The 26,033-nt window shown below is 44.4% G+C and overlaps 1 protein-coding gene across 1 annotated transcript in view; it reads right to left on the reverse strand.

Annotated features, from left to right (window-relative positions):
• Nucleotides 1-26,033, reverse strand: part of Ddx31 (DEAD-box helicase 31) — a 70,942-nt gene that overhangs the window by 42,900 nt on the left and 2,009 nt on the right. The window contains exons 2-14 of the mRNA XM_052726587.1: nucleotides 23,581-23,834; nucleotides 23,402-23,477; nucleotides 22,530-22,573; nucleotides 21,198-21,268; nucleotides 20,355-20,419; nucleotides 12,863-12,907; nucleotides 11,274-11,315; nucleotides 10,392-10,456; nucleotides 7,809-7,928; nucleotides 7,568-7,674; nucleotides 6,507-6,715; nucleotides 5,599-5,775; nucleotides 552-611 (exon numbers count right to left, since the gene is read on the reverse strand). Of these exons, the coding sequence (XP_052582547.1) occupies nucleotides 552-611; nucleotides 5,599-5,775; nucleotides 6,507-6,715; nucleotides 7,568-7,674; nucleotides 7,809-7,928; nucleotides 10,392-10,456; nucleotides 11,274-11,315; nucleotides 12,863-12,907; nucleotides 20,355-20,419; nucleotides 21,198-21,268; nucleotides 22,530-22,573; nucleotides 23,402-23,477; nucleotides 23,581-23,834 (1,335 nt within the window). The remainder of the gene's footprint in view (nucleotides 1-551; nucleotides 612-5,598; nucleotides 5,776-6,506; nucleotides 6,716-7,567; nucleotides 7,675-7,808; nucleotides 7,929-10,391; nucleotides 10,457-11,273; nucleotides 11,316-12,862; nucleotides 12,908-20,354; nucleotides 20,420-21,197; nucleotides 21,269-22,529; nucleotides 22,574-23,401; nucleotides 23,478-23,580; nucleotides 23,835-26,033) is intronic.

The raw sequence follows: 26,033 nt of genomic DNA on the forward strand, positions 1-26,033 counted from the left end.
AGCAAGCATAGGCATCTCGTTGTGCAAAGATTTTCTCAACTCCAACTACTCCCAATAGCTGTAATTTACAAGTTTTTGGTTGATAAATTCACACCTTTTCAGACTAACAGCTGCCACTATTAGTGAGCAAATCGCCAAGTCTTTTCAACAGTGGCAGCCAGTACCATGTGGCACAACCAGGTGGCAATCCAGAGGTGCAAAGAGACCAGCTCCACCATTAAGCCCAGGTGTGCCAGCTGTCCAGGGGATTGAACACAAGACAAACGGTCAAGGGATCAAAAGTCACAGCCACCCGTGGGCATGGTAGTGCACACCTGTGGGCATGGTAGTGCACACCTGTGGGCATGGTAGTGTACACCTGTGGGCATGGTAGTGTACACCTTTAATCCCAGGACTCAGGGTAAAGGCAGAGGCAGGAGGATCTCTGTGGTACCAGCCAGGACTACATAGTAAGACCCTGTCTGAAATAACAGCAACAAAACAACAAGAAAACACTCACAGCCACTGTTGTCACAGGAAGTGACCCTGACACAGAGAGGAGTGATACTTACCGTGCAGAGCAGGACTCCTGTTCCGGAATGTGAGAACTCGTGAAACACGGAGGTTCTTTCCTGAAGGAACAGGAAAAGCTGGATAAACTCTTGAGAGAAATGCTAAGAGGAGGCTTTAAATTCATACAACTTTTCCAATTTCCTTTGTTCTAATCCCCGCCCCCCTCCCCGGGCACACAGAAGTTCAGCAGCAAAGAGGAAGCTTCTTTATATCTCATGAGATGTATTTGTATGACTGAACCTCTGAGACCAAGTAAAGCAGCAAAGCCTTGTGAGCACCCATTTCAATGAGCCAGTATCAATGGGGCACTGCCTTAAATGCCATTCATTCAAAAATACCAGCACCAGCAAAGAAGGCCCCCACTTAAAATATTCTTAGAGAAAAATTAGTGCAGAGCTTGAAACTTTCCCCAATCAAGTCCAGTTTTTATCTAGAAATTATGCAACCCCAGGTGAATAAATTAGGCACACAAATCAAACATTCCTAGTGTACCACACAAATATTTACTGATTTCTTTAGAGGCAGGGTCTCACTGTGTAGCCCTGGCTGTCCGGGAACTCACTCTGTAGCCCATGCCTGCCTCTGCCTCAGGAGTGCGGGCACTAAAGGTACATGCCACTGCACTTAGCTGAAAAAATTAATTTAAAAAATAATCTCTTGGGCCAGGCATAGTAGAGAATACATATAATCCCAGACAGAGGCAGGCGAAACACCACAAGCCTGAGGCTAGCCTGGTCAACATATCAGAGTTCCAATCAGCTTTGGAACTGAAAGTAAACCTAAAAAGTGTGACTTTGTCTCAAAAGAAGCAAAGAAATAAAACAAACAAACAAACAAAAAATCAAACCAAACCAAACCAAAAAAAACAAAAAAAACAAAACACAAAGCCCAATTCTTTGCTAGGCATGCAACTTCACCATGTATTCGAGACAAACAAATTTGTGCATTAACTACTGAGTTGGATGTGCTTGCTTCTATGCTAAGAATCCCATCATGGCTGAGTATCTGATCACAGAACAAAAGGCATCAGCAGTTGTTTTCAGAGTGAAGAACAGCAGCTGCAGAAACCCGTAGTACTACAACATGGCAAACACATGCTCAGCCTTAGTTCAGAAGTGTTTTCTCGTCCACAAATCTGAGGACCTGACTTCAGCCCCCAAGAAACTACACCACGACCCTCAACAAAAGCTGGGCATGGCAGCACATACTTGTAATTCCAATGCTGAGGAAGTAGAGACAGGCAGATACTTGGGACTCTCTTACAGAGACCTGCCTTTAAAAGGGTACTGAGCCGGGCGGTGGTGGCGCACGCCTTTAATCCCAGCACTCGGGAGGCAGAGCCAGGCGGATCTCTGTGAGTTCGAGGCCAGCCTGGGCTACCAAGTGAGTTCCAGGAAAAGGCGCAAAGCTACACAGAGAAACCCTGTCTCGAAAAACCAAAAAAAAAAAAAAAAAAAAAAAAAAAGCAAATAAAAGGGTACTGAGTTTCTGAGGAACAGCCCCTCACCCTCACACAATGCCACACACCTACACACTTAAAATTATGTCCTATCTCAAGCCAAAATTCACTTAATGATTTTCTATGAAACCCAAACCAACAATTTAAACATCAATTTGTAAAATCAAACATTTTAACAAAATACCATTTAAAGACTGTATTTTAAAGATTGATACTTACATGATAAAAATAAAGATAGGGAAATATGGTAATTAAATTTGGTTTCCATAACTAAACCATTGTTTCTATAAGAGAATAAGAGTTTGTGTGCACAGCACCACTGCAGTTCCACAGAGCAGTCCGAGCGGAGGTTTCGGGCAGTTTTCATTCGCGTTGTGTAGCATGTGCAGTGCAGTGCACACACTACATGTTCAAAACCAACACTGCAGTGAAGTCACATGAGGGACTTCATGTTCTCGAACCTTTTAGTGTTGCTGTGTTTTCACAGCCTCCTTACACGCAAGTGCAGGAAGCTGTGCTCTAGAGGAATAAAGTAATATCAACTTTTTCTACAGACCAATCTTCTAAAATTAAAAATTCATAAAAACTGGCTCGAGAGATAGCTCAGTAGTACTCCTTTACACGTAGGAGGACCTGGGCTTGGTCTCTGATATCCAAGTCCAAAGCACTTGCAACCCCAACACTGCTGAGGTAGACAGGCACATGCCTGGGATTTGCTGGCCAGACAGTATAGCTTAACTGTTGAGCCCTGGGTTCCAATGAAAGACTCTAATCAAGATGAAAGACTCCTGGGGAACCAGACCCAGGGTGACCTCTGGCCTGCACAAGCACAAGTCTAGCTACACCTGCACTTACATGAACACGACTCACATACAATTTATAAAATTACTAAACCAGGGTTGACTCACACTTGTAATCCCAGTACTAGGGAGGTTAAGGCAGGAGGACTTCTCTGAGTTCAAAGGCCAGTTTGGGATACAAATTGAATACTAGGCAAGCCTGGGTTACAGAGTTAGACCCTGTCTCAAAAGAACAAAAATACCCATAATAATAACAATAAGCTAAAATTACACATTTTAATTATAGAAAATTTGTATTTATAGTAAAGGAAGAAAATAAAATCAGCCCACAATGAAGCATGCCATAAGTACCAGTAACACCTCAATATTTCCCCTTCTATGCCCAACAAAGCTGAACATGCAGTTTACAAACACGATGCCTCACTATACTGTAATAGGCTTTACTCATGAACCAATCAAATGTAAGCATCTCAGCCAATAAAAACCCAAAGACCATATCTCATGAAGTAAAATAGGATTCAGCCAATCAGTTGCAACATTATTTCATGGCCAGTGTTTTGCTATCAGGTGACCCTCTTTTAAATAAGTTTCTGTACTCATCAATGGCTCCCTTAGTTAATTTTTAAAAAAGAGACTCGTGGGGTCAAAGGTGAGTGAATCCTGAGGCTTCAGCATGAACCAAGTATGTCTCCAAGTCACAGTGCAGCACACACCTGAGATCTAGTTATACCTGCCACCAACAGATAAAATACAAGATCTACTAACAATGCTGAAAGGATGTCTCCCCGTGGGCACTGGCACAGCCCTATTACACTATGGTGAACGGTTCTGGTCATCTGAGGGCGTGCACTCTGTCCCATGGCTGCAAGCCCAGGGCACCATCAAGGGATACAGCAGCAGGGGCTTTTCAAGTCTCAATGTAAGTAGGAGGTTAAGGAACTCGCCTGTAGGACAGGCTTATAGTTAGAGGAGGACACAGTTAGGGTGTGGCAAGGTCCAAGCTGGATGGGATGGACATATGCTGCATGGTCTCTATAACATTTATTACTATATCATTGAAACAAAACTAGAAAAGTAAAAGTGTGAAATGTTTTCAGACACTAGACATGATGCATTCACATATGGGGTAAGAAAAAAAGCCTACAAACTCTTGGGTTTTCACTACAACTACAATACATCTCCAAACAGCAATGTCTCTAGTCATCCAGGGAGGCCATTCTCAGGTCTTGGGACAGTCCAAGATAACACACCAGGAAGATGTAACTGGGACTGTTTGGAATTAGTCTAGAAAAAAGACACTTAACTCTGATAGATACAGGACAAGAGGCAGGGATACTACCTCCTGCGTTTTTAGCTCACGGGGAGTCTGTGAAGATGGAATACTAATAATTATTAAGTTGTGAGGACGTTGAACTATCCCTAAGAAAATTAAGACCATCAGCAGATAATGATTGCTGAGTACTCACTACGTGCCAAGCTCACCTGCATGAACTAGATGGTAGACCAACCCTATGAAAGAACCACCACCATCACCTGACTCTGGAGAATTGGAGACAGGTACAGAGGGTTTAAATTCTGATCTCAAGTCAGACAGTCAGTAACAAAGTCAGAGCCAGAATACAAGCAGTCTGTCCCAGAAGGCACACCATGCAGGACTACCATGAGGTGGACAGTCTGAGATCATTTAACTAGGGATCTTTCCTGATCTAATGAAACCCTGTGCGTCTTTCAGGTCCATAAGCTACTCAGCATCCTCAGCCACCTCCTGCAGAATGGCTCTGGAAATGGCAAGTGCCTAGAGGATTAAAAATCAAGTTTAAAACAAAACCCAAAACCACACGCATGGTACTCAAGAACAAAACCAACTGACTCAACCAATCGGGGAGCTGAAAGCATAATAGGAAACTAACAAAGCTAGACTATTCTGTGACTTCTATGTATCTAGTGGCAAAGAAGCTGTGTCCATGAGTGACCTTCAGCAAGGTCACTTTCCTGGGCCCCATGACCTTAACTGTTAAAGCCATGAGGGGACAGACCTGTTTCCAATCACCTCAGACCTCAGCTGTCTCTTTTAGCTTTCAACGTGTAATGGTCTATGCTAGCCTGACTTTGAGCTTTCAATCTTCTAAGATGCCTGAAACCTCATCACAAGATGGCTCTTATTTCAAACCTCTGCACCATCTAGGAGGGAGGTACCCCACCCATAACAAAGCCTAAGGATGGCCTTGTTAAGAGCCTAGGAGGGAGGCTTCCACAGAACATCTAAAGGTAGGGAAGGGTACCATTCTTCAGGACGCTCACTCTGCAGGGAAGAAGAGAGACCAAAGCCTTTTGGTGTGCAGTACCCTCTCCCAGCCCAAAGTGCTCACAGAGTGCAGCGCTGTGTCTTGTTGACAATGACAGCCGCCGCGCTCAGCAGTACCATATGGGATCCACAATTTAGCTCCATTAATGCTCTTAATTTGAAGACATCAAGCCCTAATTACACACTGGGTACTAAAAAGGCAAAAGCCTTCCCTGGTGCCAGCTACTTAGTGCTACTCAGTTGCCGTAACAGCTGGCTGAGGTAGATGCAGGCCAAGCAGGCCTGTGAGCTCTCTCAGGTGGAAGAGGCAACTCTAGACCAGAAGCCCAAGAACAATAGGCTCCCTCACCAGCATCTACCAGCAGCTCCTTCATTCTTGGCTGGTTTTTCCTAGCCCGGGAGAGCCTGAAAAGGACACAAGTGCATCAGGACTCTCTATCTACCAGGCTCATGGCATGTGGGGTGGGGAAGAGCGGGCTCACCTCCTGTTCCATGTTGCCGTGCAGCCGAAGGAATTTCAGTGGCCAGGAAGCAGATGGTACCTGCTCTGAAGTGGGGGCCCCTGAGCGGCAAGACAGGGTGTGAAGGAAGAGGCTGTAGTGGAACTCCACCAGCTCACAACTTGAGAAAAAGACAATCATCTTCTGGTCCTTCTCAAACTACACAAACACATGGGGAAAGTAAGCACATGGCCATAAGCATAGACGCCCTTAAAATGAGCACGTCTCTAAGGTCCATGTACATGCTGGCCCCGATTAGGAAACACAGTGACACAGGCTTTAATTATTAAAAAATACCAACATTGATATTCCACTCCACAAAGACAACAGAAAGGAAAATGACAAGAGCTCCAACCTCAAAGAGAAAAACAAATGTACTTTAGGGTAAGCTGTCCCTTACACTTCGGGCCTGTCAACCAGCAGTAACCCCCAGCCACAGTCCCAGTGTGCAGTGACTCCTACAGCTACTATCTCATATCCCAGAGTCACCCCATGAATCTGGTAAGCAAATACACCAGGTCTAAGAGTCTGCAAGAAACACCTCACTCCTGCATGCCTCTGTCATCTATGGCATTCCCCTAATGTTAGCTCCAACAAGGTATATCAAATTTAATGCTATGATCCCCACTGCCCTTAACTTGGGGTTCTTCACCACTGTTTTGGAATTCATAATCTATCTCTCTCTCTCTCTCTCTCTCTCTCTCTCCCTCCCTCCCTCCCTCCCTCCCTCCCTCCCTCTCTCTCTCTCTCTCTCTCTCTCTCTCTCAGAACAAAGTTAACAGCCCCTTCCTTTCTTGTTTTGGGGCTTTACCTCACTGCTATGTTTACCCAGCCCAAATGAAGTATGTGCTACTTCCCTAGATCTGGCCAGATCTAAGCCACAGTCCTACCTTGCACTTCTGCAGGATGAAGGCTGCAAGGAAGACAAGGCGCAGCTTGCTGGGAACCAGCACCACATGCTGGTCAAGACTCTCTGGTATGGCAAAGCTGTCCAGCTGGGTATTAGCAACTTCCTTAGGGTTGGGCTGGTCCCAGATTTTGTCCAGGACAGAGATACTGACTGGATTGTGCAAACTGATATCAGCTAGCCGTGTTACACCTTGGATACAGAAAGAACAAAACAGGTGGTCACATATGCATCCCAGAGTACTCACCCAGGTTTTTCAGTAAAGTCCAGCATTGACCTACCCTACTGCCATGTTGGTGGGGGTAATCCATAGCCCAATGCCCATCTAGGCTAGCATTTTCTATGCCCTCATCAGATATCTGTACCTCACTTTACTAAAGGTTCTCTGGTCACCACAAAACCATAGATTAAAATACTTCCATAGACTTCTTGGCCGCAGGCCTTCTTAGGGCCTTTACCCAAAAAAGTGAGGGAATGAAACAATTCCCAAATTTATTTGATCACAGAATCCCTTTTCTGAAGATTATCTCTAAAGACTAATGTTTCTTAATAACACTTTCAAAGTCACGCAAATGGCACCTAACTCATGTGTATCATACTGTGGCCTAGATCAACTAAACCACACATGGCCATGAAAGCACTGGTCGAATCTACAGTGACTCTTTATGCAGGGTGAAACAGGTTAAGTGGTTCTGTTTTCTAAGCCTTAGTTTCCCTTCTACAAAACAACAAGAAATTCTTGCAAGTGTAGAGGAGTCAGAAAGGAGCTAGGGGATGTGGACTCTTAGTGAAAAAGGAGGATGATCACACTAAAACTAGTGCTGAGGAGAGCATCACCTGCACAATGGGACCTGCTTGTGTCCCACCATCAAGCAAAACCAAATGGTGGCCAGCCTGCCTCCCATGCACCCTGGTGTGTGTACCAGAAGCCACTTCTCTCCTCCCGGGTCCCAGGTGCTGGGCATGCAGGATAGAAAAGGCTGCCCCTTACCCTAAGAGCTTAGGGCACCTACTGGCATCAGCCCACAGCTCCTCTCTACTCACCTTCTGTGAGTGTTGCTGACAGCAAGACATTCTGCCGTTTCTGACACTCAGCATTTACAGCATTCAGAATCACTGCGATGTCCTTCTCAAAACCCAAATCCAATATCCTGAAGATGGAAGAGAAGGACTTTAACCCAGGCAAAGAGGAAACCTGATACGATTGGGCTACAGAATTGTCCCTGAAATGGTAGGACAAACAGCCCCTTTCTCCCACCTTCCCTGCTTCCTAGACTAGGCTCACCTGTCTGCTTCATCCATAACCAGCCACCGTATTCGACTAAAGTGAATGTTCTTCGTGGATTTTATATGATCCACCAGGCGCCCAGGAGTTGAGATAAGGATATTTATGCCTTTGCGGAGTCTGTTTAAATCACGTATCATAAAAGAAAGTATGTCAAACACTGTAGCAACAAAAATACAAGCAATAGGCAAAGGAGACAGTCATTCTGTGTCCAGCACAAATGCCTAAGCCTCCAGTGAAAACAAACAGGTGAGATTTCATTCTTCTGTGTATAGAACTGCTAAGATTTAAAGTTACACCAAATCATACAAACTTTACTTTGAAAGGAATTTTTAAGCATATGACCCAATGCATTTTTAACTGATTCACCGATCTTTCTAGAACATCCTGTATAGATGGGCATCTAACCAATTTTTTTTTTTTTTTTTTTTTAATTTTGGTTTTTTGAGCCAGGGTTTCTCTGTGTAGTCCTGGCTGTCCCGGAACTCACTCTGTAGACCAGGCTGGCCTCAAATCCAGAGATCCACCTGCCTCTGCCTCTCATGAGCTGGGATGAAAGGAGTGCACCACCACTGCCCAGCAAGATCTACTTTTTAAAGATTTATATACATTATAGTTTTTTATGTAGTATATGTGAATATGCCACATAAGTGCAAGTGCCCACAGGGGCCAGAAGAGGCCCGTGAGCTGGAATAACAGGCAGCCTATAAGCCACCCAACATGGCATTGAGGACTAACTCTGGTCCTCTGGAAGATTAAGTGCTCCTGGCTGTTCTCCAGCCCCTTATTTTGTGTGTATGTATACTTGGGTGCCCATGGAGCCCAGAGGGGGCAGAGATCCCTTTGATCTGAAGTCACAGGTGTCTCTGAGCCACCTCCTGTGGGTGTTGGAATCCAAATCCGCAGTAAGCACTCGACTTCTGAGCCATCTTTCCAGTTCCCTAGCCAGTTCTTTAAGGCCTCTGTACCAGAGAACCAGGTGAACAGATATATATATATATATAGATATATATATAGATATATATAGATAGATAGATATATATCTATCTATATATATCTGTTAGGACACACATTCTGACTGTTTGTTAGGACACACATTCTGACTGTTAAGACACACATTTTGTTAGGATGTTTTTCTCATATTGGGCCCTCTGGGTAGCTGTCATAAAATCAGTATGAGCTTTGCCTCATAGATGATGTAGACTAAAGCTTACTTCTTTTTAAACTTATTCTTGGCTAATGTAAGAATATATACAATGTATCTTAGTCATACCCACCTCCCACTCTCCATTCCCTCTCCCCTCCTAACTTTCCTTAGCATATCCTTCCCGTTCTTTACAAAAAATCATTAACTTTCCTGTTCCCCAAACAGCCATAATCCCATTATTCTATAGCAGAAGACAGAACACAATCTTGCTTGGCTAGGTTTTCTTGTTTTCAGTCAAGTGTGGCAACACGCCTACGCTTTGGCTATGGAATAAAGGATAAAGAGTGTGCAATGACATATGTACCTTTGGGCAGAGGATCTATGACAATTTTTGTCACTTCCAGCAAGAAACTAAAGTACAATGGCTGAAGCTCTGGCGATGATCCAAGGCTATGAGGGACCCTTGTAAATGGAAGCCTCCACAAGGACACAGAAAGATGGAGAAGCCACAACCTGGCCCCTATTGCTGTTGTTTATAGCTGAGTCTAACCTGACCAACATTCTTAAGTGTCAAGCTTTATGTTCACTCTCAAGTTACAGACAATTCAAAGAGCTGGTATAACTGCTAAAGTGCTATTTACCCACCTAACAATTTTCTTTTCTTTCTTTTTTGTTTTGTTTTGTTTTTTGGTTTTTTGGTTTTTTTCAAGACAGGGTTTCTCTGTGTAGTTTGGTGCCTATCCTGGATTGCGCTTTGTAGACCAGGCTGGCCTCAAACTCACAGAGATCCGCCTGGCTCTGCCTCCCGAGTGTTGGGATTAAAGGTGTGCGCCACCACCGCCCGGCCCATTTAACAATTTTCTAATGACATCCATTGCAAGCTCCAATGCAGAACTGAGAATCAAGGCACTAAGGTTGTGCTAAGCATTAAGGAAATTATCACTCTGCTTATTGCTGCTGTTGGTTTTGAAGACAGAATCTCAATGTAGCTCAGGCTAGTCCTGAACCCAGTATGTAGCTGAAGCTAGCCTCAAAACTCCTGATCTCCTGCCTCAGCTTCCCAGTGTTGGGATTACAGATGCAGGCCAGAAGGCCCCACCTATCTTCTTGTTTTTACAAACCTAAACAGCAAAACCAACTAGTTCTCAATATGCACCAAAGGGAGTCACATGCAGGGGTGCACAACAAACAAGTGCCCTGTGGGGCCCCAGGGGGTGGGTTAAGCAGGTTATAGCACTGTCACTAACCATATCAGAAGGGAATCTGAGATAAACAGCACTGTCTCGAGGTGACTGCTGACCTGGCCTGGCTCTGTATGTGGGGACCAGGAGACACAGTAGCAGAGGAGGCTTTCTTGCATGCCGAAGAACCAAGTGTTACTGAACAAGACAGCAGAAAAAACTCCAAGAGGAATAAACAAACCCACTTCCTCCTACCTAGCCTTTTCTGATTTCCTCTTCTCTCCGCCCATCAGCACTCCAGGAACAATCCAGGTGAATGGCTACACAAAAATACCAGACCACAATCAACATAAAGCAAGGCCCTCTCCTAGAAGCAGAGCTGATCCTAAGTTCCTAGCATAAGCCAGTGTGCAGCAGGGAGCACTTGGGCTTTATAGTGTGTGAGGAGTTTCTGCGAAGAAGCAGTCTGGTGGCACTGAGGTACCTGGGGTCATTAGCTGCAGTGCTAGACCAGAAGTACTGTCAGGAGAAATGTGAGCTTGTAAAATAATCTAAGTAGCCCTCCACCCCGCAACGTTTTTCCTCATGGTGTCCAAATAGAAAATATATTTCAGGTAAGCTCACTGTTTTTGCAAGGGGGAAAAAAAACCCCTAAGCAATACATTCCCCACTCACTACTAGAGGAGAGAAAGGAAAAACAGACTCCTGGTCAACTTTTGTGGGCATTGAACCTCTCCTGAACGTCCTTACAAGTTCTTGCTGCTTTCCACTGGTTACCTGAGGGTTGAGCCTCTAAGTCACTTCAAGTCAAGTGCACCAACAATAACACTTAACCTTTAGCAACTACTAGTACTCGGGAGGCAGAGGCAGACTGATTTCTAAGTTCAAGGCCAGTTTGGTCTACAGAGTGAGGTCCAGGGCATCCAGGGCTACATAGAGAAACCCTGTCTCAAAAAACCAAAAAAGTTACTGAGGTCTGCCAGTGAAACCTACCAACTGCTCTTAGGGAGGCCCAGAGGCATACTGGGAAGATGAGACAGGAGCCCTTCTCACTTTCTGACAACAGAGACCGGGCCACATGGCTCTTCTCTCCCAGTGTCAGAAAGGAAGACAGCACTGCCTCACGGCTTCGCTTACCTTGAGCAGCTTCTGGACGGTGTCAAAGCTTTGCAGAGCCAGCTGTAAGTGTTAAAAGTTGGAGACAGTGAGCAAGGCCCTTGCTTCCTTTTTATACTTTTTAAGAAAAGACCATCTAAACTGATCAGGGTACAACCCTAGACCTCAAAGCTTAGGGCAAGTAATCCTATATAGAGAATCCGCCCTGAAAATATTCTCTTCTCAAACAGGCTTTGCAATCTGTCAGTTTAGGATATGAGGGTGAAGACATCACATATATTACTTACACATACAAAAAATAGTGTTTTGTGCTCCCTCTGCTGGCTCAAATTCCCAAAGTGTCACACAGAGAAGTTCAAGTCTAGAACAACAGTGGCCTGATAGGCACTTAGGGAACTTGGCCATCCATGTCTTAAGGCTGCAGCAGGCTATCTGAAAATAGAGGTGATCATTCCTAAGTTTACAAAACAAATCCAGGGAACCCAATGGATACAGGACAAGTAAAATTAATGTAGGTGGCAGTCATTAAACACCATCAAAATAGCCTGTACAGAATCCTATCCAAGGTTATGTGTTGTCCCCACATGTTCAGTGTGCATGGCATTCCAGCAAAGTGACAGGCTTGCTGCCGAAAACATTTCAATGTGCTTCCCTGCGTGTGCTCCTTCCTGGGACAGAGTAGAGAAAGGACAGAGCAGGCTGTATGAAAGGCTGACCAGAGGGGCTGGCTCAGCAGTTAAGAGCACTGGGTGCTCTTGCAGAGGACCCAGGTTCAGTTCCCAGCACTCACAGTGGCTCAAAATCACTTCTAACCTCAGTTTCAGGGATCTGACACTCTCTTCTGGCCTCCATGGACTCTGCATACATGTGGTTCACAGGCAAAACACTAATACATATAAAAATTAAAAAAAAAAAATCTTGAAAGAAAGAAAAGCTGTCTAGAAATTTCCATTTTCCTGTAAGTTCTCCATGGAGACATTTGAAATCGCCCCTGTGGACACATCTTGCAGCTCTGACAGAGGTGATTTCTACTTAATGTTCATGAAGAAGTAAGAATTAATAGCGCAGTAGCTTCATTTAAAAAAAAAAGAGTTCAGTTTTATATCCAAATGCTTTCAATTACTTTTTAAAAAATATTTAAAGTATGAAAATGCAATTCTTTGCCAAGCAGTGGTGGCCCACACCTTTAATCGCAGCACTCGGGAGGCAGAGGCAGGTGGATCTCTGTGAGTTCAAGGACAGCCTGGTCTATAGGGTGAGCTCCAGAACAGCCAGAGTCACACAGAGAAAACCTATTTCAAAAAAAAAAAAAAAAAACCCCACAAAACAAAAAATGCAGTTCTTTTAATTCCTTCTGAAGGGTCATTAATTTAAATGTAACTAGTTTTTTAGACAATGAAGAAATGTCTTCTCATACCTAGCTCATAATGTCCAAAGAGCACTTAAACCTTCCTCCTTGACAACAATCAGCAGAATGGTTCCCAGGAGGAAATGTGAGGGAAAGCATGCACAGTGGCCTGTTCAGCAGGGAAGGGAGTGGGGAAAGCACTTCAAGTCTGCAGGCCATCACCGTGCACACACAAACTTCACCCTACAAGCCAGCTGCTTACCTCTCTGGTGGGCACTAGGACCAAAGCATAGGGGCCGTCACTGCGCTGTTGAGAGAAAAAGAAATGCCAATAAGTAGAGTGCCAGGTACAGGCTGCGGTAGGAGAGTTCTAAGTTTTCAGTTCGAGGCCAGCTTGGAACTATATGAGATCCTGTCTCGAAGGAAGGCAGGAAGGCAGGAAGGCAGGAAGGCAGGAAGGCAGGAAGGCAGGAAGGCAGGAAGGCAGGAAGGCAGGAAGGCAGGAAGGCAGGAAGGAAGGAAGGCAGGAAGGAAGGAAGGCAGGAAGGCAGGAAGGCAGGAAGGAAGGAAGGAAGGAAGGCAGAAAGAAATTTCATGAGGAGGACCAATGAAGGTCAAACTGTGACAGGAGAGATTTATGGGTGGCTAGCTAAAATTATCAGAAACATACGAAAGAAAAGGAGGAGACAAGAATGTCCGTTACAGGGGGCTGGAGAGATGGCTCAGTGGTTAAGAGCACTAACTGCTCTTCCAGAGGATCCGGGTTCAATACCCACCACCTACATGACAGCTAACAACTGTCTATAATTCCAGATCTAAGGGGATCTGTCACCTACTTCTGACCTTTGTGGGCACTGAACACATACGACACACAAGAGATAGTACATAGACATGCAGCCAACATACCCATGCACATAAAATAAAAATAAATATTGAAAAATTTTTTTAAAAAAAGAAAGAAAGCCCGCTACACCTATGATGACAGACTACTGTGCCCCACTCTACTGAACAGGAGGAAGAAATGTGTACAGAACTGGAAAATGGAAAACAAAACTATAATCACAAGAAGATGATGCTAGTTTATCTTAGATGGGGGAAACTGTAACAGAATCAGTAAGGAATTTCAGTTAAATGGCTGAATGTAAAACATAAAAATCAATAGCCAATGGGGACTGGAGAGATAACTCAGTAGTCAAGAGCACTGGCTGCTCTCCAGAGGACCAGGATTCAGTTCCCAGCACACACATGATGGTTCACAACTGTCTATAACTCTAGTTCCAAGGGATCCAAGACCCTCTTCTAGCCTCTACAGACAATGACACACATGATATACAAGTGCATATGCAGATAAAATATACACTTAAAAACAAAAACCTAGCCAGCAGCTGTGGCGCACACCTTTAATCCCAGTACTGGGGAGACAGAGCCAGGTGGATCTCTGTGAGTTCGAGGCCGGCCTAGTGTACAGAGCAAGATCCAGGGCAGGCACCAAAACTACACAGAGAAACCCTGTATTGAAAAACAAAAACAAAAAACGAACAAGAACAACAACAACAAAAACAAAAACCCAAAAAAGCTAAGTGAGGCATGGTGGAGCACACCTTTAAACTCATCACTTGTGAGGCAGAGGCAGGCAAATCTCTGTGATTTTGAGGCTATTCTGGTCAGTATAGTGAGTTCCAGGTCAGCCAGGGCTACATAGCAAGACCCTGTCTCCAAAACCAATAAGAAGCGGGGTCAGGTGTAGTAGCATACACCTACATTCCTTCATAGCATTCAGGAAGCCAGAGCAGTGCAGCAGGAGAGTGAATCCCAAGCCGTCCAGGATTATGTATCACGACTCTATCTCAAAGAGAGAAAAAAAAAAAAAAAAGGAAAACCAACCAAAATTCAATGTCTTCCAATATAAAAAAATTAGAAAACGTAGCCAGGTGGTGATGGTGTACGCCTTTAATTCCAGCACCCTGGAGGCAGAGGCAGGCAGATCTCTGAGTTTGAGGCCATCCTGGTCTACAGAGTGAATTCCAGGACAGCCAGGGCAACACAGAAACCCTGTCTCAAAACGTAAAACAACAACAACAAAAACAAACAAACAAAAAATATTAGAAAATGTAATGAACGGACAACTTCACACAATAGCAATAACAACAAAAGTTACAAATATTAAGTGTGAAATCTATGAGGCATGATGGCTCATGTTTATGTAGGAAGCTGAGGAGAGGGACCTGAGTCTGTGGCAGGCCTGGACCACACAGGGAGAAACTTTTTAAAAAAAGAGAAAATTCTCAAATCTATATGAAGAATAATTAAAACACACCTGAGGGGCATATTTTTTTTTTAAAGGAAAGATATACCTTCTCCTTAGAGAAGATTCAATATCATAGTGACTGCTCCCTAAATGAGTTCAGGATTGTAATGCAGTTCTAACAAATGCCAGAGGGAATGTGGGCAGCAGAGCTGCACACAGACAATTCCAAGGTAAGCATCTTTAAAAGTGCAAAAGCCACTAAGATATTTGTGGAAAACATATCCCCCACGAAGTAACTAAATACTGCAGCAGTCACAAGGTAGTACTGGCACGCAGAGGTCACAATAGCAACTGGGGTCTGGAATAGAATCATATACAGAAAGACTTGTAAAGCAGCCAGCTGGGCATGGCCAACCAAATACCACACTGCTGGCAGGCACACACTGGTAAAACCCCTAACAGATCAACTTTGGCATTAGCTATTAAAACACAACTACAAATCCCACTTCCAGGAATTATTCCTACATGTCCACATGTGTGTAAAGGAGCTAGAGACTATTTCACAGATGTGTTGTTTTTCTGGACATAATGTCTAAATGCCACTCGCCAATACAGCCATGGCTCAGTATTTATGGCACACACATAATGGGAAGCAGAGGAAGAGGCAGGGATCTGAGCTACAAGAGACCCTGCCACAAAGCAGCAATACAAGCAAGCAAGTACAACCATGGCAGGTCAATGTGGCACAGTGAGAAACCACCCAAGGCACGACAAGGACCGCAACTGCAATCCCAGGAAGACAGAGTAAGGGTGGCTTTGACCACACCCTGGAGCAAAAGGGCAAATGACATCATATAAACATCTGTGTCCTCAGCACAACACAGAAAGAAATAACTCCACATAAAAAGGCAAAGAGGAAGTATGCAGTCAGTCCTGTTTGATGGATATGACAGGCTGTCCCTGGAAAGAGACACCATTGTGTCTGGAGGCATACTGAACCTCTGGAGAAGTTGAGGCTTTGTTTCCACCCTATAGATCCTTGGAATTCTTTGAATATTTTACTTTTTAGACATGTTGAATCTAAATAATAAAAATCCAAAGCAATGTAGAGAAGGTGCTATGTCAATGGTGCTTTTCTCATCAAGGGCTCAGAGGGCAAGACGAGCAACTTTCGAGAGTGAAGGATGGGCTCAGCAGCAAATCCAATTAGAGTTTGGTTCTCATGTTCTGCATTGGCAACATTTACTCAGGAGAGGAGGATTTAGAATTCAAACCAGAGTAGTCTATACTCACACCAACTTTGTGAGACTGTACTGGAGCCCCAGCGAGGAACAGTCAACATGCTAGTACAACAGGATTAACGTGCCACCATGTGACGGTAGGAGATCCTGACATTTCAAGAGGTGTTACTACACAGACAAGAAGAAAGAAACATCAGTTCCTCACAGGACGTGAGGACGCGTGAAGCAGGATGGATGTGATGTTAAAAATCAGAGCCAAAGCCAAAATAACTGGGAGAGAGCAGACACTGAAGGTGCCTACTCCACGCCAGCCCCTTGGCTGGGAACAGTCCAGGGTCCAGGACTAGCTGCTTATGGCTTCTAGGTCACATCATTTTATGATGAATTACAAGGGGCTACACTGAATACAACTAGAAAAAGTGAATTAAATTGAGTCTTACAGGGGATAGATGGCTCAGCAGTTAAGAGGCCTGCTGCTCCTGCAGACAGACAGACAGACACACACACACACACACACACACACACACACACACACACACACACAGACACAGACACACACACACACACCCTGTGCACACAAGGTGGCTCACTGTAATCCTAGTTCTGGGGATCTGACACCCTCTTCTGACCTCCACAGGAACCAGGCATTCATACATGCAGACAAAACACCCATACACATACAATGAAATATGTAAATCTTCAAATTGGAGCTTATAAAAACTTGTTTTTCATTTTATTTATTTATTTATTTATTTTTTTGAGACAGGGTCTTGACTGTATAGGTCAAGCTGTCTTTAACCACCATCCTTCCAAGTGTTGGAAGTACAGGCATGTGTCTCCATGTTTAGTTTGGAAAACCATTTTTTGTTTATGGTTTATTTATTTGTTTTTATTTTTTTATTTTGTTTTTTTTTTTTTGAGACAGGGTTTCTCTGTGTAACAGTCTTAGCTATTTTAAGTGAATATTCTAAGCTAGAACTCACTTTGCAGAGCAGGTTAGCCTCAAACCTCAGAGATCCGCCTGCCTCTGCCTCTGGAGTACTGGGATTAAAGTCGTGCGCCACCATGACCAGCTTGGAAAACCGTTTTTACAGAACAGTTTAATCTTTGGTCTTAGTGATGTTGAGCAAATACACAACCACACGGCCTGTTATTAATCATTCTGAATATAAGCAGATCCAATCATTGTGTTTGAAATGGCCACATGACAGTGTGGATGATGACAGCTAATACCTAGTGACCAACTCCGGATGCTAGGTCTCAACACGTCACATGAGCACCTCACTGTCTTGTCATAACCCTGGGAACAAAGGCATAAAAGGATCTGCCCAGTGGTACTTGGGGCAGGAGAGAATGTGAATTGGACAGGCACAGGCCCTGGGCCACCTCTCAGGCCAGGGTTGAGCAGAGTCTCCCACCTGCCTGATGTTGTACGTCATCGAATCTCTTGCTCTCAGTTCACCATCTATAAGAGCTGGGCTCCAACTGTAAGATTCACTCCAGCTCAAATATTGTCAAACTCCACAACTTGTTATAAAGAAACACAAAAACCCCTTTACTGGAAAGGTATGCTAGAATCTTAAGGGTGAGATTTGGCCACAAACATTAGCAAGTTATATTCATTCTTCTCTGACTACATGCTAGGGACAAGGTTATGCACTGTATATGAATCGGCTCTCCGTAAAGTTCTTAGTGGGGGAAAGTCATTTACCCTTAGAAAATAGAATTCCTCACTTACCTATCTCAGAGAAAAACAGTATTAACAATTTGCTGACCCATACTCATATACACTGTCTTAGTTTCCTTCCTACTGCTGTGATAAAAACACCAACAAAAACAAGTTGGCTTAATTTATAGTCCATCATGAAATGAAGTCAAGGGAGGAACCTGGAGGCAGGAGTTGACACAGAGGCCATAGAGGAATGTTGCTTACTGGGTTGTTGCTCATGGTTTGCTCAGTTTCCTTTCTTATAGCACCCAGGACCACCTATCTAGGGTTGGCACCAACGAGTGGGCTGGGTTCACTCATGTCAATAACTAATCAAGACAGTGCCCCAGAAACTTGCCCATAGGCTAATCTGATGGAGGCAATTCCTCTACTGAGATTCCTTCTTCCCAGATACGTCTAGGTTTGAGTCAAGTAGACAAAAACCAATCAGCACATATGTGTATACACACACACACACACACACACACACACACACACACACACACACACACACACACACAGAGGAAGCACTAAATGGACATTAGATTTGAGGGGGGAGGTTGGGAGGTAAAAGTAGGGGGCACAGAGGAAAAACCAGATCCAAACATTATATGCATGTAAGATATATTAGATAAAATATTTAATTTAAAAAATTGCCAAGAAAGACATGGTAGCACATGCCCACAATGGTAGTACATGGAAGGCAGAGCAGGAAGGTCAAGAGCTCAAGTTTAGCTGCATGAGACCCATTCTCAAATGACAAAAAGCCCACCGTTTACTAGTGTCATTCTAGTAACCTTTGAGCCACAACACAACTCATCATTTGTGAAGCCGCAGTCAGAGCATGCAGCTCCGTAGCCTGCATTTCTTCAGCTAACACAGCAGGAACACTTGTTCAAGTCTACAAAGCTATAAAGAAACTCCACTTTTAAACAAATTTTAACCTATTCATTTTGAAAGCTCAGGCTTTTACAAGAAAAGGGAAAATGGACAAGTCATACAATTAACTCTGACAGTCTCAGTTTCTATGTATCATCATTCAAACTACAGAATAATAGCAAAACCAGGAAGTGAGCACCGACTCACTCTTCACCTACAGCCCTCATTCAAATCTCATCAACTGACCTCCAGGTGATGTGTTCACCCAGACCCCATGTATGTCACCACCATGCTTCCTTTGTCAGGCTCTGTCTGGGACAATTGTTCAGTATTTTTCTTTTATGCCATCAACATTCTTAAAGACTGCCGGCCAGGAATTTTTGCAGAGCACCCCTTAATTGGTTTTGTCTCATGTTTCCTTGAGATTAAATTCATTTTAGGCAAACAACAACAAAAACAAACCACACAAATAACATGTCCTTCTTAAGACTGGCTAAGCGTGGCGGCCGGGGCTTCCTGTTACAGTTACCGTCTTTCCATCTGTTCAGAAGTCCCTGTATGGACACCTGAAGGCCACAGAGATACCATTTCTCATCTTACTGTCAACTACTCACTTCAGCCTCTGATGACCCATGCCAAGCGTGGCTATTCCAGCTCCTCAATTCTCTTCTAGTTACTGATTCAGTAAATTACCTGAGGATCTGCTGCTCTACAATGCAACAGCACGCCACTGCGTTCCTCTCAGTGGGTCTGTCAGTGTGCACTCACCCAACACCCTCTCTCTGATCTCACCACTGTCTCTCAAGGGAGAGTAACGGCAATGCACCTGTGAGAGAGTTGGGCTAGAAGACGAAGTCTGTGCCCACACTTACAGCAGCCAACTGGACTTCTCAATCCAATGTTAGCTAGTCTTTAACCAGGCATTAACCATGTTTCACAACTAAGAACAAATTCTAGGTAATGCTGACTATGTAGCAGCCTGACTGCTAAACCCACTGATGGGCACTGATTTCCACAGCCGGGACTGATAAACCACCATGTTAAATACAAAGTCCAGCTCTCCTCATTCAAAAGTAAACGCACTAACCTGTAAGGTTGTAAATTATTTCTGCATCATGTACAACAGATGCCCAAGATATGAGAATAAATGGACAGGGGCCAATCAAAGCATGTTGGAGTATTTCCCTAACAGTAATTCTGTAGGAGGTCCAATGCCGGGTACTGTGCAAGACAAAGGGGAAGGTCCCCAAACAGGGCAGGAGCTAGCAACAAAGCTTCACCACAAATCACGGCCCAGATGACAGAGTCACAGAAATGAGGTGGGAATCTATGCCCACTGGTACTTCTACATGGCCTTGGCTATTTTACTTGCCTACACTACTAGGATCATAGTAACCCCCACAACTTCATGGCAGAGGATGGAGAGTCAAGAAAGTGGCATGTGAACAGCAGCTGGCACATCTGGCACACTGGAAGCCTTCTACTCACATGCCCTACACATAGACAGTGGTGACTGTCATGTGTTTATTCCACTCCACTCTTGGCAAGCTCACACTTGATTCAATAGGATGAGAGAAAACAATGCTATGTGTGGACAGTCTACAACTCTAGTATCACCACCACGTTTCAGCAGCATGGGCACAACAGAGCACGGCAAAGAAACACATTTTCTGCTCACCTGTATTTTTGATGTCAGTGCTTGAAGGGACTGGACCACAGGGATGCAATAGGCAAGAGTTTTACCTTTTAAAAGAGAGTGACATCAGTGGGGATGCAAACAGGCTCTCCTTTCTGTAAATAATGCTACATCTGGGCGAAGGTAAACTGCATGCTCTACATCTAAGAGGCACTTCACCTGTCTGCCATGACTCCTAACTTTGCTTTGTAATTTAGTACTTCAAAAATCCCTGAAGCTTCAGCTCCTTAGGTCATCAACAAGGGAGGTAATGATGTTTCTCAAATTAGACACAAGCTCAGCCTGACAGTCGTCTATGGAAGCTAGGAGATGGCTGCTCTGAGGTTCTACCTCGGCTGAACAGCTTCTGTAGTGCTGGTGTGCCAAGTGTGAAGCCAAGCCAGTCCCTGAAGACAGAGAAAGATTAAAGGAAGCTGTGCGCTTCTCAACATGGCTCAGCTGGCAAGAAGGCAAGAGTGGATCAGAAGAGTAGACTAGGGAGAAAATGGTCTATCCCTGACATCGACTGTGCTCAGGCCAGAACTGCTTTCAAGCCATAAACATTAACTCCATCCAGAGTGAAGACTGACGGGCCACTCTGGCAGCAGGCACATAGAAAGCAGCAGAGCTCAACTATGAATACCCACTTATCACTACTGACAACAGCAGCATCACCACCTTCCTTCATCTATAACAACTTCAGGCCTCCCATCAAAAGCAAGCATGGCCACCCTCTCCAGACAAGACAAAACTGACTCTGCCACCACAGACACATCCCTGAAGAGCCTAGCCCATGATGACGGGCTAGGTGCCATGGGATAAGGGGCAGGGTAATCAGCAACTGACCTGAACCCGTCTGGGACCGCACAAGGGCATCTCTGCCTTCCAGTAGCACTGGGATACTCTGCTTCTGAACACTGGGGCACCCAAAAGAGAGAACAGACCTTTTCTTTATCACACAGCTCAGTCATGCATGCAGACAGATACACGGTTTACTTGACATACAAATACCCTGTGTTTGGCTCTGCCTACTTCATTGAGAGAAAGTGCTGAGAACATTCTGGTGATCCGAATGAACTTTTTAAACTCCTGGAACTTGACTGAAAGTGGGGAAGCAAGCTAGAGATTGGCTGCAATATTGAAAATTTAAAAAAAAAAAATTTACAGGGCACAGTGGTGCACGCCTTTAATTCCATCACTCAGGAGGCAGAGGCAAGCGAATTTCTGAGTTTGAGGCCAGCCTGGTCTACAAAGCAAGTTCCAGGACAGCCAGGGCTACACAGAGAAACCTTGTCTTGAAAAAAAAAAAAAAAAATTGGGCATACCAACGAATCAGAGTCACTCTCAAAGTATACTACACACCTTCTTGCCTGTTGTGTGACATGTGATTGGCAACATGTAACACAGGCAAGATTTCCAAACAGAAAAGCAAAAGGAGGCTTGCAGGTCACCCAAGTAGCAGCAGCAGCTCCCTCTGAAAAACTGTCACACATACGGAGAACACTGTCAACAAGCCCAAACTGGACAGAGAACTCATTTAAATTTGGTTCAGCCAACAAGAAAACCAAGCCAGGCATGATGTATTTGCCTTTAACCTTAACATTTGGGAAGCTGAGACGAGGAAAATAAGTTTGAGCCAACTGAGCTGGGCTATGAGACTGTCTCAGAAACAAAAGCAAAACACAATGGAAAAAGCTGGTGGTTCTTTACTCTTCTGTATTCTTGCTTCTTACTTATGCAAAGTGAACTGTGACTATACAGCTCACTGCTTATACTTTAACTCTGAATTTCTCTTTTTCAAGTGTCTCCAATCAGCAAGCATTTAGAATACCTTTTCAGTATCCCACTATACCCAAGCCAAATTTACTCCCATTTTCTGACTGACCTTATTTTTATTGCTAAGAAATAACATGATCAAATCATTTTCAGAGACGCCCTGATGGCAGATGTCCTAAACCAGCTGTCCTGCAGTAGGGAGCTGAATGCAGAAATGGAAAGAAACCTGGTCTGCCTGCAAGCAGGTGGGGAGCCCCATAGGCTATGTCAAATGCTATGTCAAGCCCTCCAGCAGTTTGTGCTGTTCCACAAATGTGCTCTGTCCTCCATGAACAATTGAGATTTCATTTGTATACACTCATGAAACCCTAAGAAAAATCAAGAACAACCTCAGCCTCTTACCTGGTCATAGTTGACATTTTTAAGACTGTATTTATTGTGGATATCTAAAAGAGAATAGGAAAGTAAGTATTTATCAATTTAATGCAAATATATTCAATGACATAAAGACAAAATGCTGGAGTGACAACAGCACTTGACATTTATGACCAAATTAAATTCCACTAACCCAGGATTTCCAACTGGAGGGTAGTTCTGCTCTCTACCCTATACAATCTGGAGGATCTGGGGTTCTTAGAGCTGGGTTCCTAGTTTGTAGAATTAGGGTGCTATTACAAACTGACAATGCACAAGGCAAGCCTCACAACCCATCACCTAACCCCACACACCTAAGCCACAACGCTCAGGCTGAGAAGCAATCCTTCACAGCCCACCAGAAAGAAGAGGCCAATGGTGCCCAGCTGACAAGGGAATCCAGGCTTGTAAGGGAAGGTGTTTGTCTCTCCTTTTTCACATAACTAGGAAACTCACTCATGGTATTAAACAAAGGGGGAAAGTAAGATGCCCATTTGCTCACTGAAAACACACTTTAAGCAGCCTTTTCTGCCTTTATTCTCCAAAAATGTGCATGTCCCTTGACAGTAAGAGCCAGCTTAGCTCCCTTGCCGAGGCCACAGAGACACCTGCCACCAGTTTGACCACCTCTCCCAGTAATTAGAAAGCTGCTTTAAGCCGGATAAATGACGTCTGGAACAGAAATCAAACTGGGTGAGGAAAGTCAACACTTCTTAAAAATCACAGGGGAGAGAGAGGAGAGTGAGGACGGCAACCCGTGCTGCCATCAGGGAGTGAACTCACCTGAGTTCACTTGGGTAGCCAAGGGCAGACACAGACTGAACAAGAACCAGACCACCAGAGCAGGCTGGGATACTTACTAGGTGTGGGTGGAGGTCCAGCTCCTGGAAAGCTTCTGGAGAGAACACTTGCTCTCGAGCCTGCTTTACTACAGCTCTGCAGAGGAAAGACAAAGTATGCATCAGTGCCAAGGTGGCAAAGGAAAAGGCGGCATCCGTGACTGCTCACACCCGAGGCACACCTGCACCGCAAGACACACCTGCGGAGTTCTGGGATCTCAGGATTGTTTTTAAACAGAGACGAAGTCTTGATGCAGGGCCTCTCCTGCCTTCCATTGCCTATACTGTCCAAGTACTTCTTTGGAGAAAACGTTTTGTGTGCACCTCCCTTAAATGTTCTTGGAGTTTCTTTATCACTGGTTTTCTTGGCTGGAAGAGAGGATGCTTCATTCCTCCGTTTTGTTGGTGGAGCATCACTGGACACTTGGTGCTTTCTCTTGGTAGCCTCTGTTTGCTGTGTTGTTCCCAAAAGGAAAGATCAAGAAGAGGTGCATTAGTCCATGAAGACACTCCTCAGAGTGAAGCCTGACTGCCCACAGAATGTATCTCTTCCTGCAGAGATCATTATGCCCCATATGCCAACCATCAGTTTAGGGTTTACAACCAGACTCTGGCTTCATCTGAAATGGGGGGTGGAGGAGGGGAGAGACAATCTCAGTCCATTCATCTACAAGACCTCCATCCATCTAAACTGTTAAGTCACCCAAGATGAGAGTAGGGATCAGGAAGAGAGAAGTGTCCTGCCAGCTGACATTAACCAGTTCAGTCTATTCTAAGGGAAGCAAGAACCTATCTTGTGAAGCACGCATGCTTACTAGTCAAACCACACCCCTAGGAGCCTGTTTTGTGTGAGCACAGAGGCACACAGGGAAATGAAATCTGCTCTTTTCTACCAATAAAGGATGTTAAGAAGAGAATGAAAAAGCAAATGGGATGCTGAATCCTAGCTCATGCCCAGGAAGCGGAAACTGTCATTACTGTTCTTCCCTAGGGCTTGGATCTGTCATCCTCACCCCTCAAGCTGCTCAGATTCAGATGGTCTGGAGTCATTTCCTACTTGCCGTCCCCACTCCAAATGAGAGTGCCGCTCCATCCATCACGTCCATCGTATTGTTTCCAACCCTCCTCGATTCAGAGTCCCTGCCTGACTGCTGATCATAGACATACACCATTAGGCACTTCTTGCCTGTTGCTTATTCTCACAACACAAATGTAATTAAATGCATGGTGCCCAAGCTTTCCCTAGAGCAGTGGTTCTCAACCTTCTGGTCGCAACTCCGGGGTCAAACAACCCTTTCACAGGGGTCACATATCAGATATCCTGCATATCAGAATTTACATTTCGATTCATAACAGTAACAAAATTATAGTTATGAAGTAGCAACAAAATAATTTTATGGTTGGGGGTCACCACAACATGAAAAACTGTATTAAAGGGTCGCAGGCCAATCTCAGGTTCAGGAAGCTTTTCTACTAAGACAAGACATGCCTCCTTGAGCATCCAGGTACCAGTCTGGAATGCTGCTGCAGCAAAGCAGAGCAAGCTTATGGCCTCCTTTACACACCTTTCCTTTTCCCTTCTTTGGACTAAACATACCAGGCAGTACACAGACCCTAGACACCACAGCATCCTACCCACCCTATACGGGTAAGTCAAGGTCTCTCTAAAAGCAAGTATCAGAAGCCAGCATGGTGGCTCACACATATAAGCCCAGACCCATGAGACTAAGGCAGGATGACTGCTGAGTTTTAGGCCAGCCTGGACTACAAAGTGAGTTCCAGGCCACCAGGCTATAGAGTAAGACCCTGCCACAAACAAACAAAACAAGTGCTCGGAGTGAACTGAAGCAGGTTCTCCACCGCTGTTAGGCTAACACTGGAAAATCTGCAGGGAGATCTAGGAAGTCTCCAGAATACAACCTCTCCCATCTCCTCAGCTTCAGGTTCACCTTTACCTTTTGCCAGTTTTTCTTAAATTCCCAGAATGGACCATGCTCTTCCATGAAAATAATGCTGAGATGCCTGATTAACTATATCCTATTTGGTTAGAAAAATATCATAGTTATGGTTTTTGAAGGCTATATATCAAAATGTTAAGTTATTTCTGGGTATGTGACTATAGGTGGGGTTGTATCTTCTAATTTTTCTTAAACTGTATTACTTTAATAACAAGGAAAACATTCTTAAGAAAAAAAAGTTTTGCACAGTATGAAGACAGAGCAACCCAATTTAAGCTGTAAAGGTCCTTCCAAACCCAGTGTATTAGCTACCCACCCTGAGTTCCCACTCTGACCAAATCTGCTCAGCACCGTCTTCCACTCCCATTTGGATACATAAACTGAAGCACAGATGCAGTCAGGCCTCTATAGACACCTGCAGCATCTTTTTTATTGGTTTGTGTGTGTAAGCATATATGTCACGGCCAGCATGTGGAGGTCACAGGACAACTATGAGGAGCTGTTTCTCTCTTTCCACCTTTATGTTGAGTTCTTGAGACTAAACTCAGGTCATCAGGCTTGGCAGCAAGCACCTTTACCCTCGAGACTCTCACTGGCCCACTGGCCTTATTACCTTTTCTTCTTCTTCTGCCTTTTTTTTTTTTTTTGAGAGAGGGTCTCACTATGTAGCCCTAGCTGTCCTGGAACTCTCTCTG

The sequence above is a fragment of the Peromyscus californicus genome, unplaced genomic scaffold (assembly GCF_007827085.1).
Source record: "Peromyscus californicus insignis strain IS unplaced genomic scaffold, ASM782708v3 Scaffold_7__1_contigs__length_154581171, whole genome shotgun sequence".
Taxonomy (NCBI): Eukaryota; Metazoa; Chordata; class Mammalia; order Rodentia; family Cricetidae; genus Peromyscus; species Peromyscus californicus.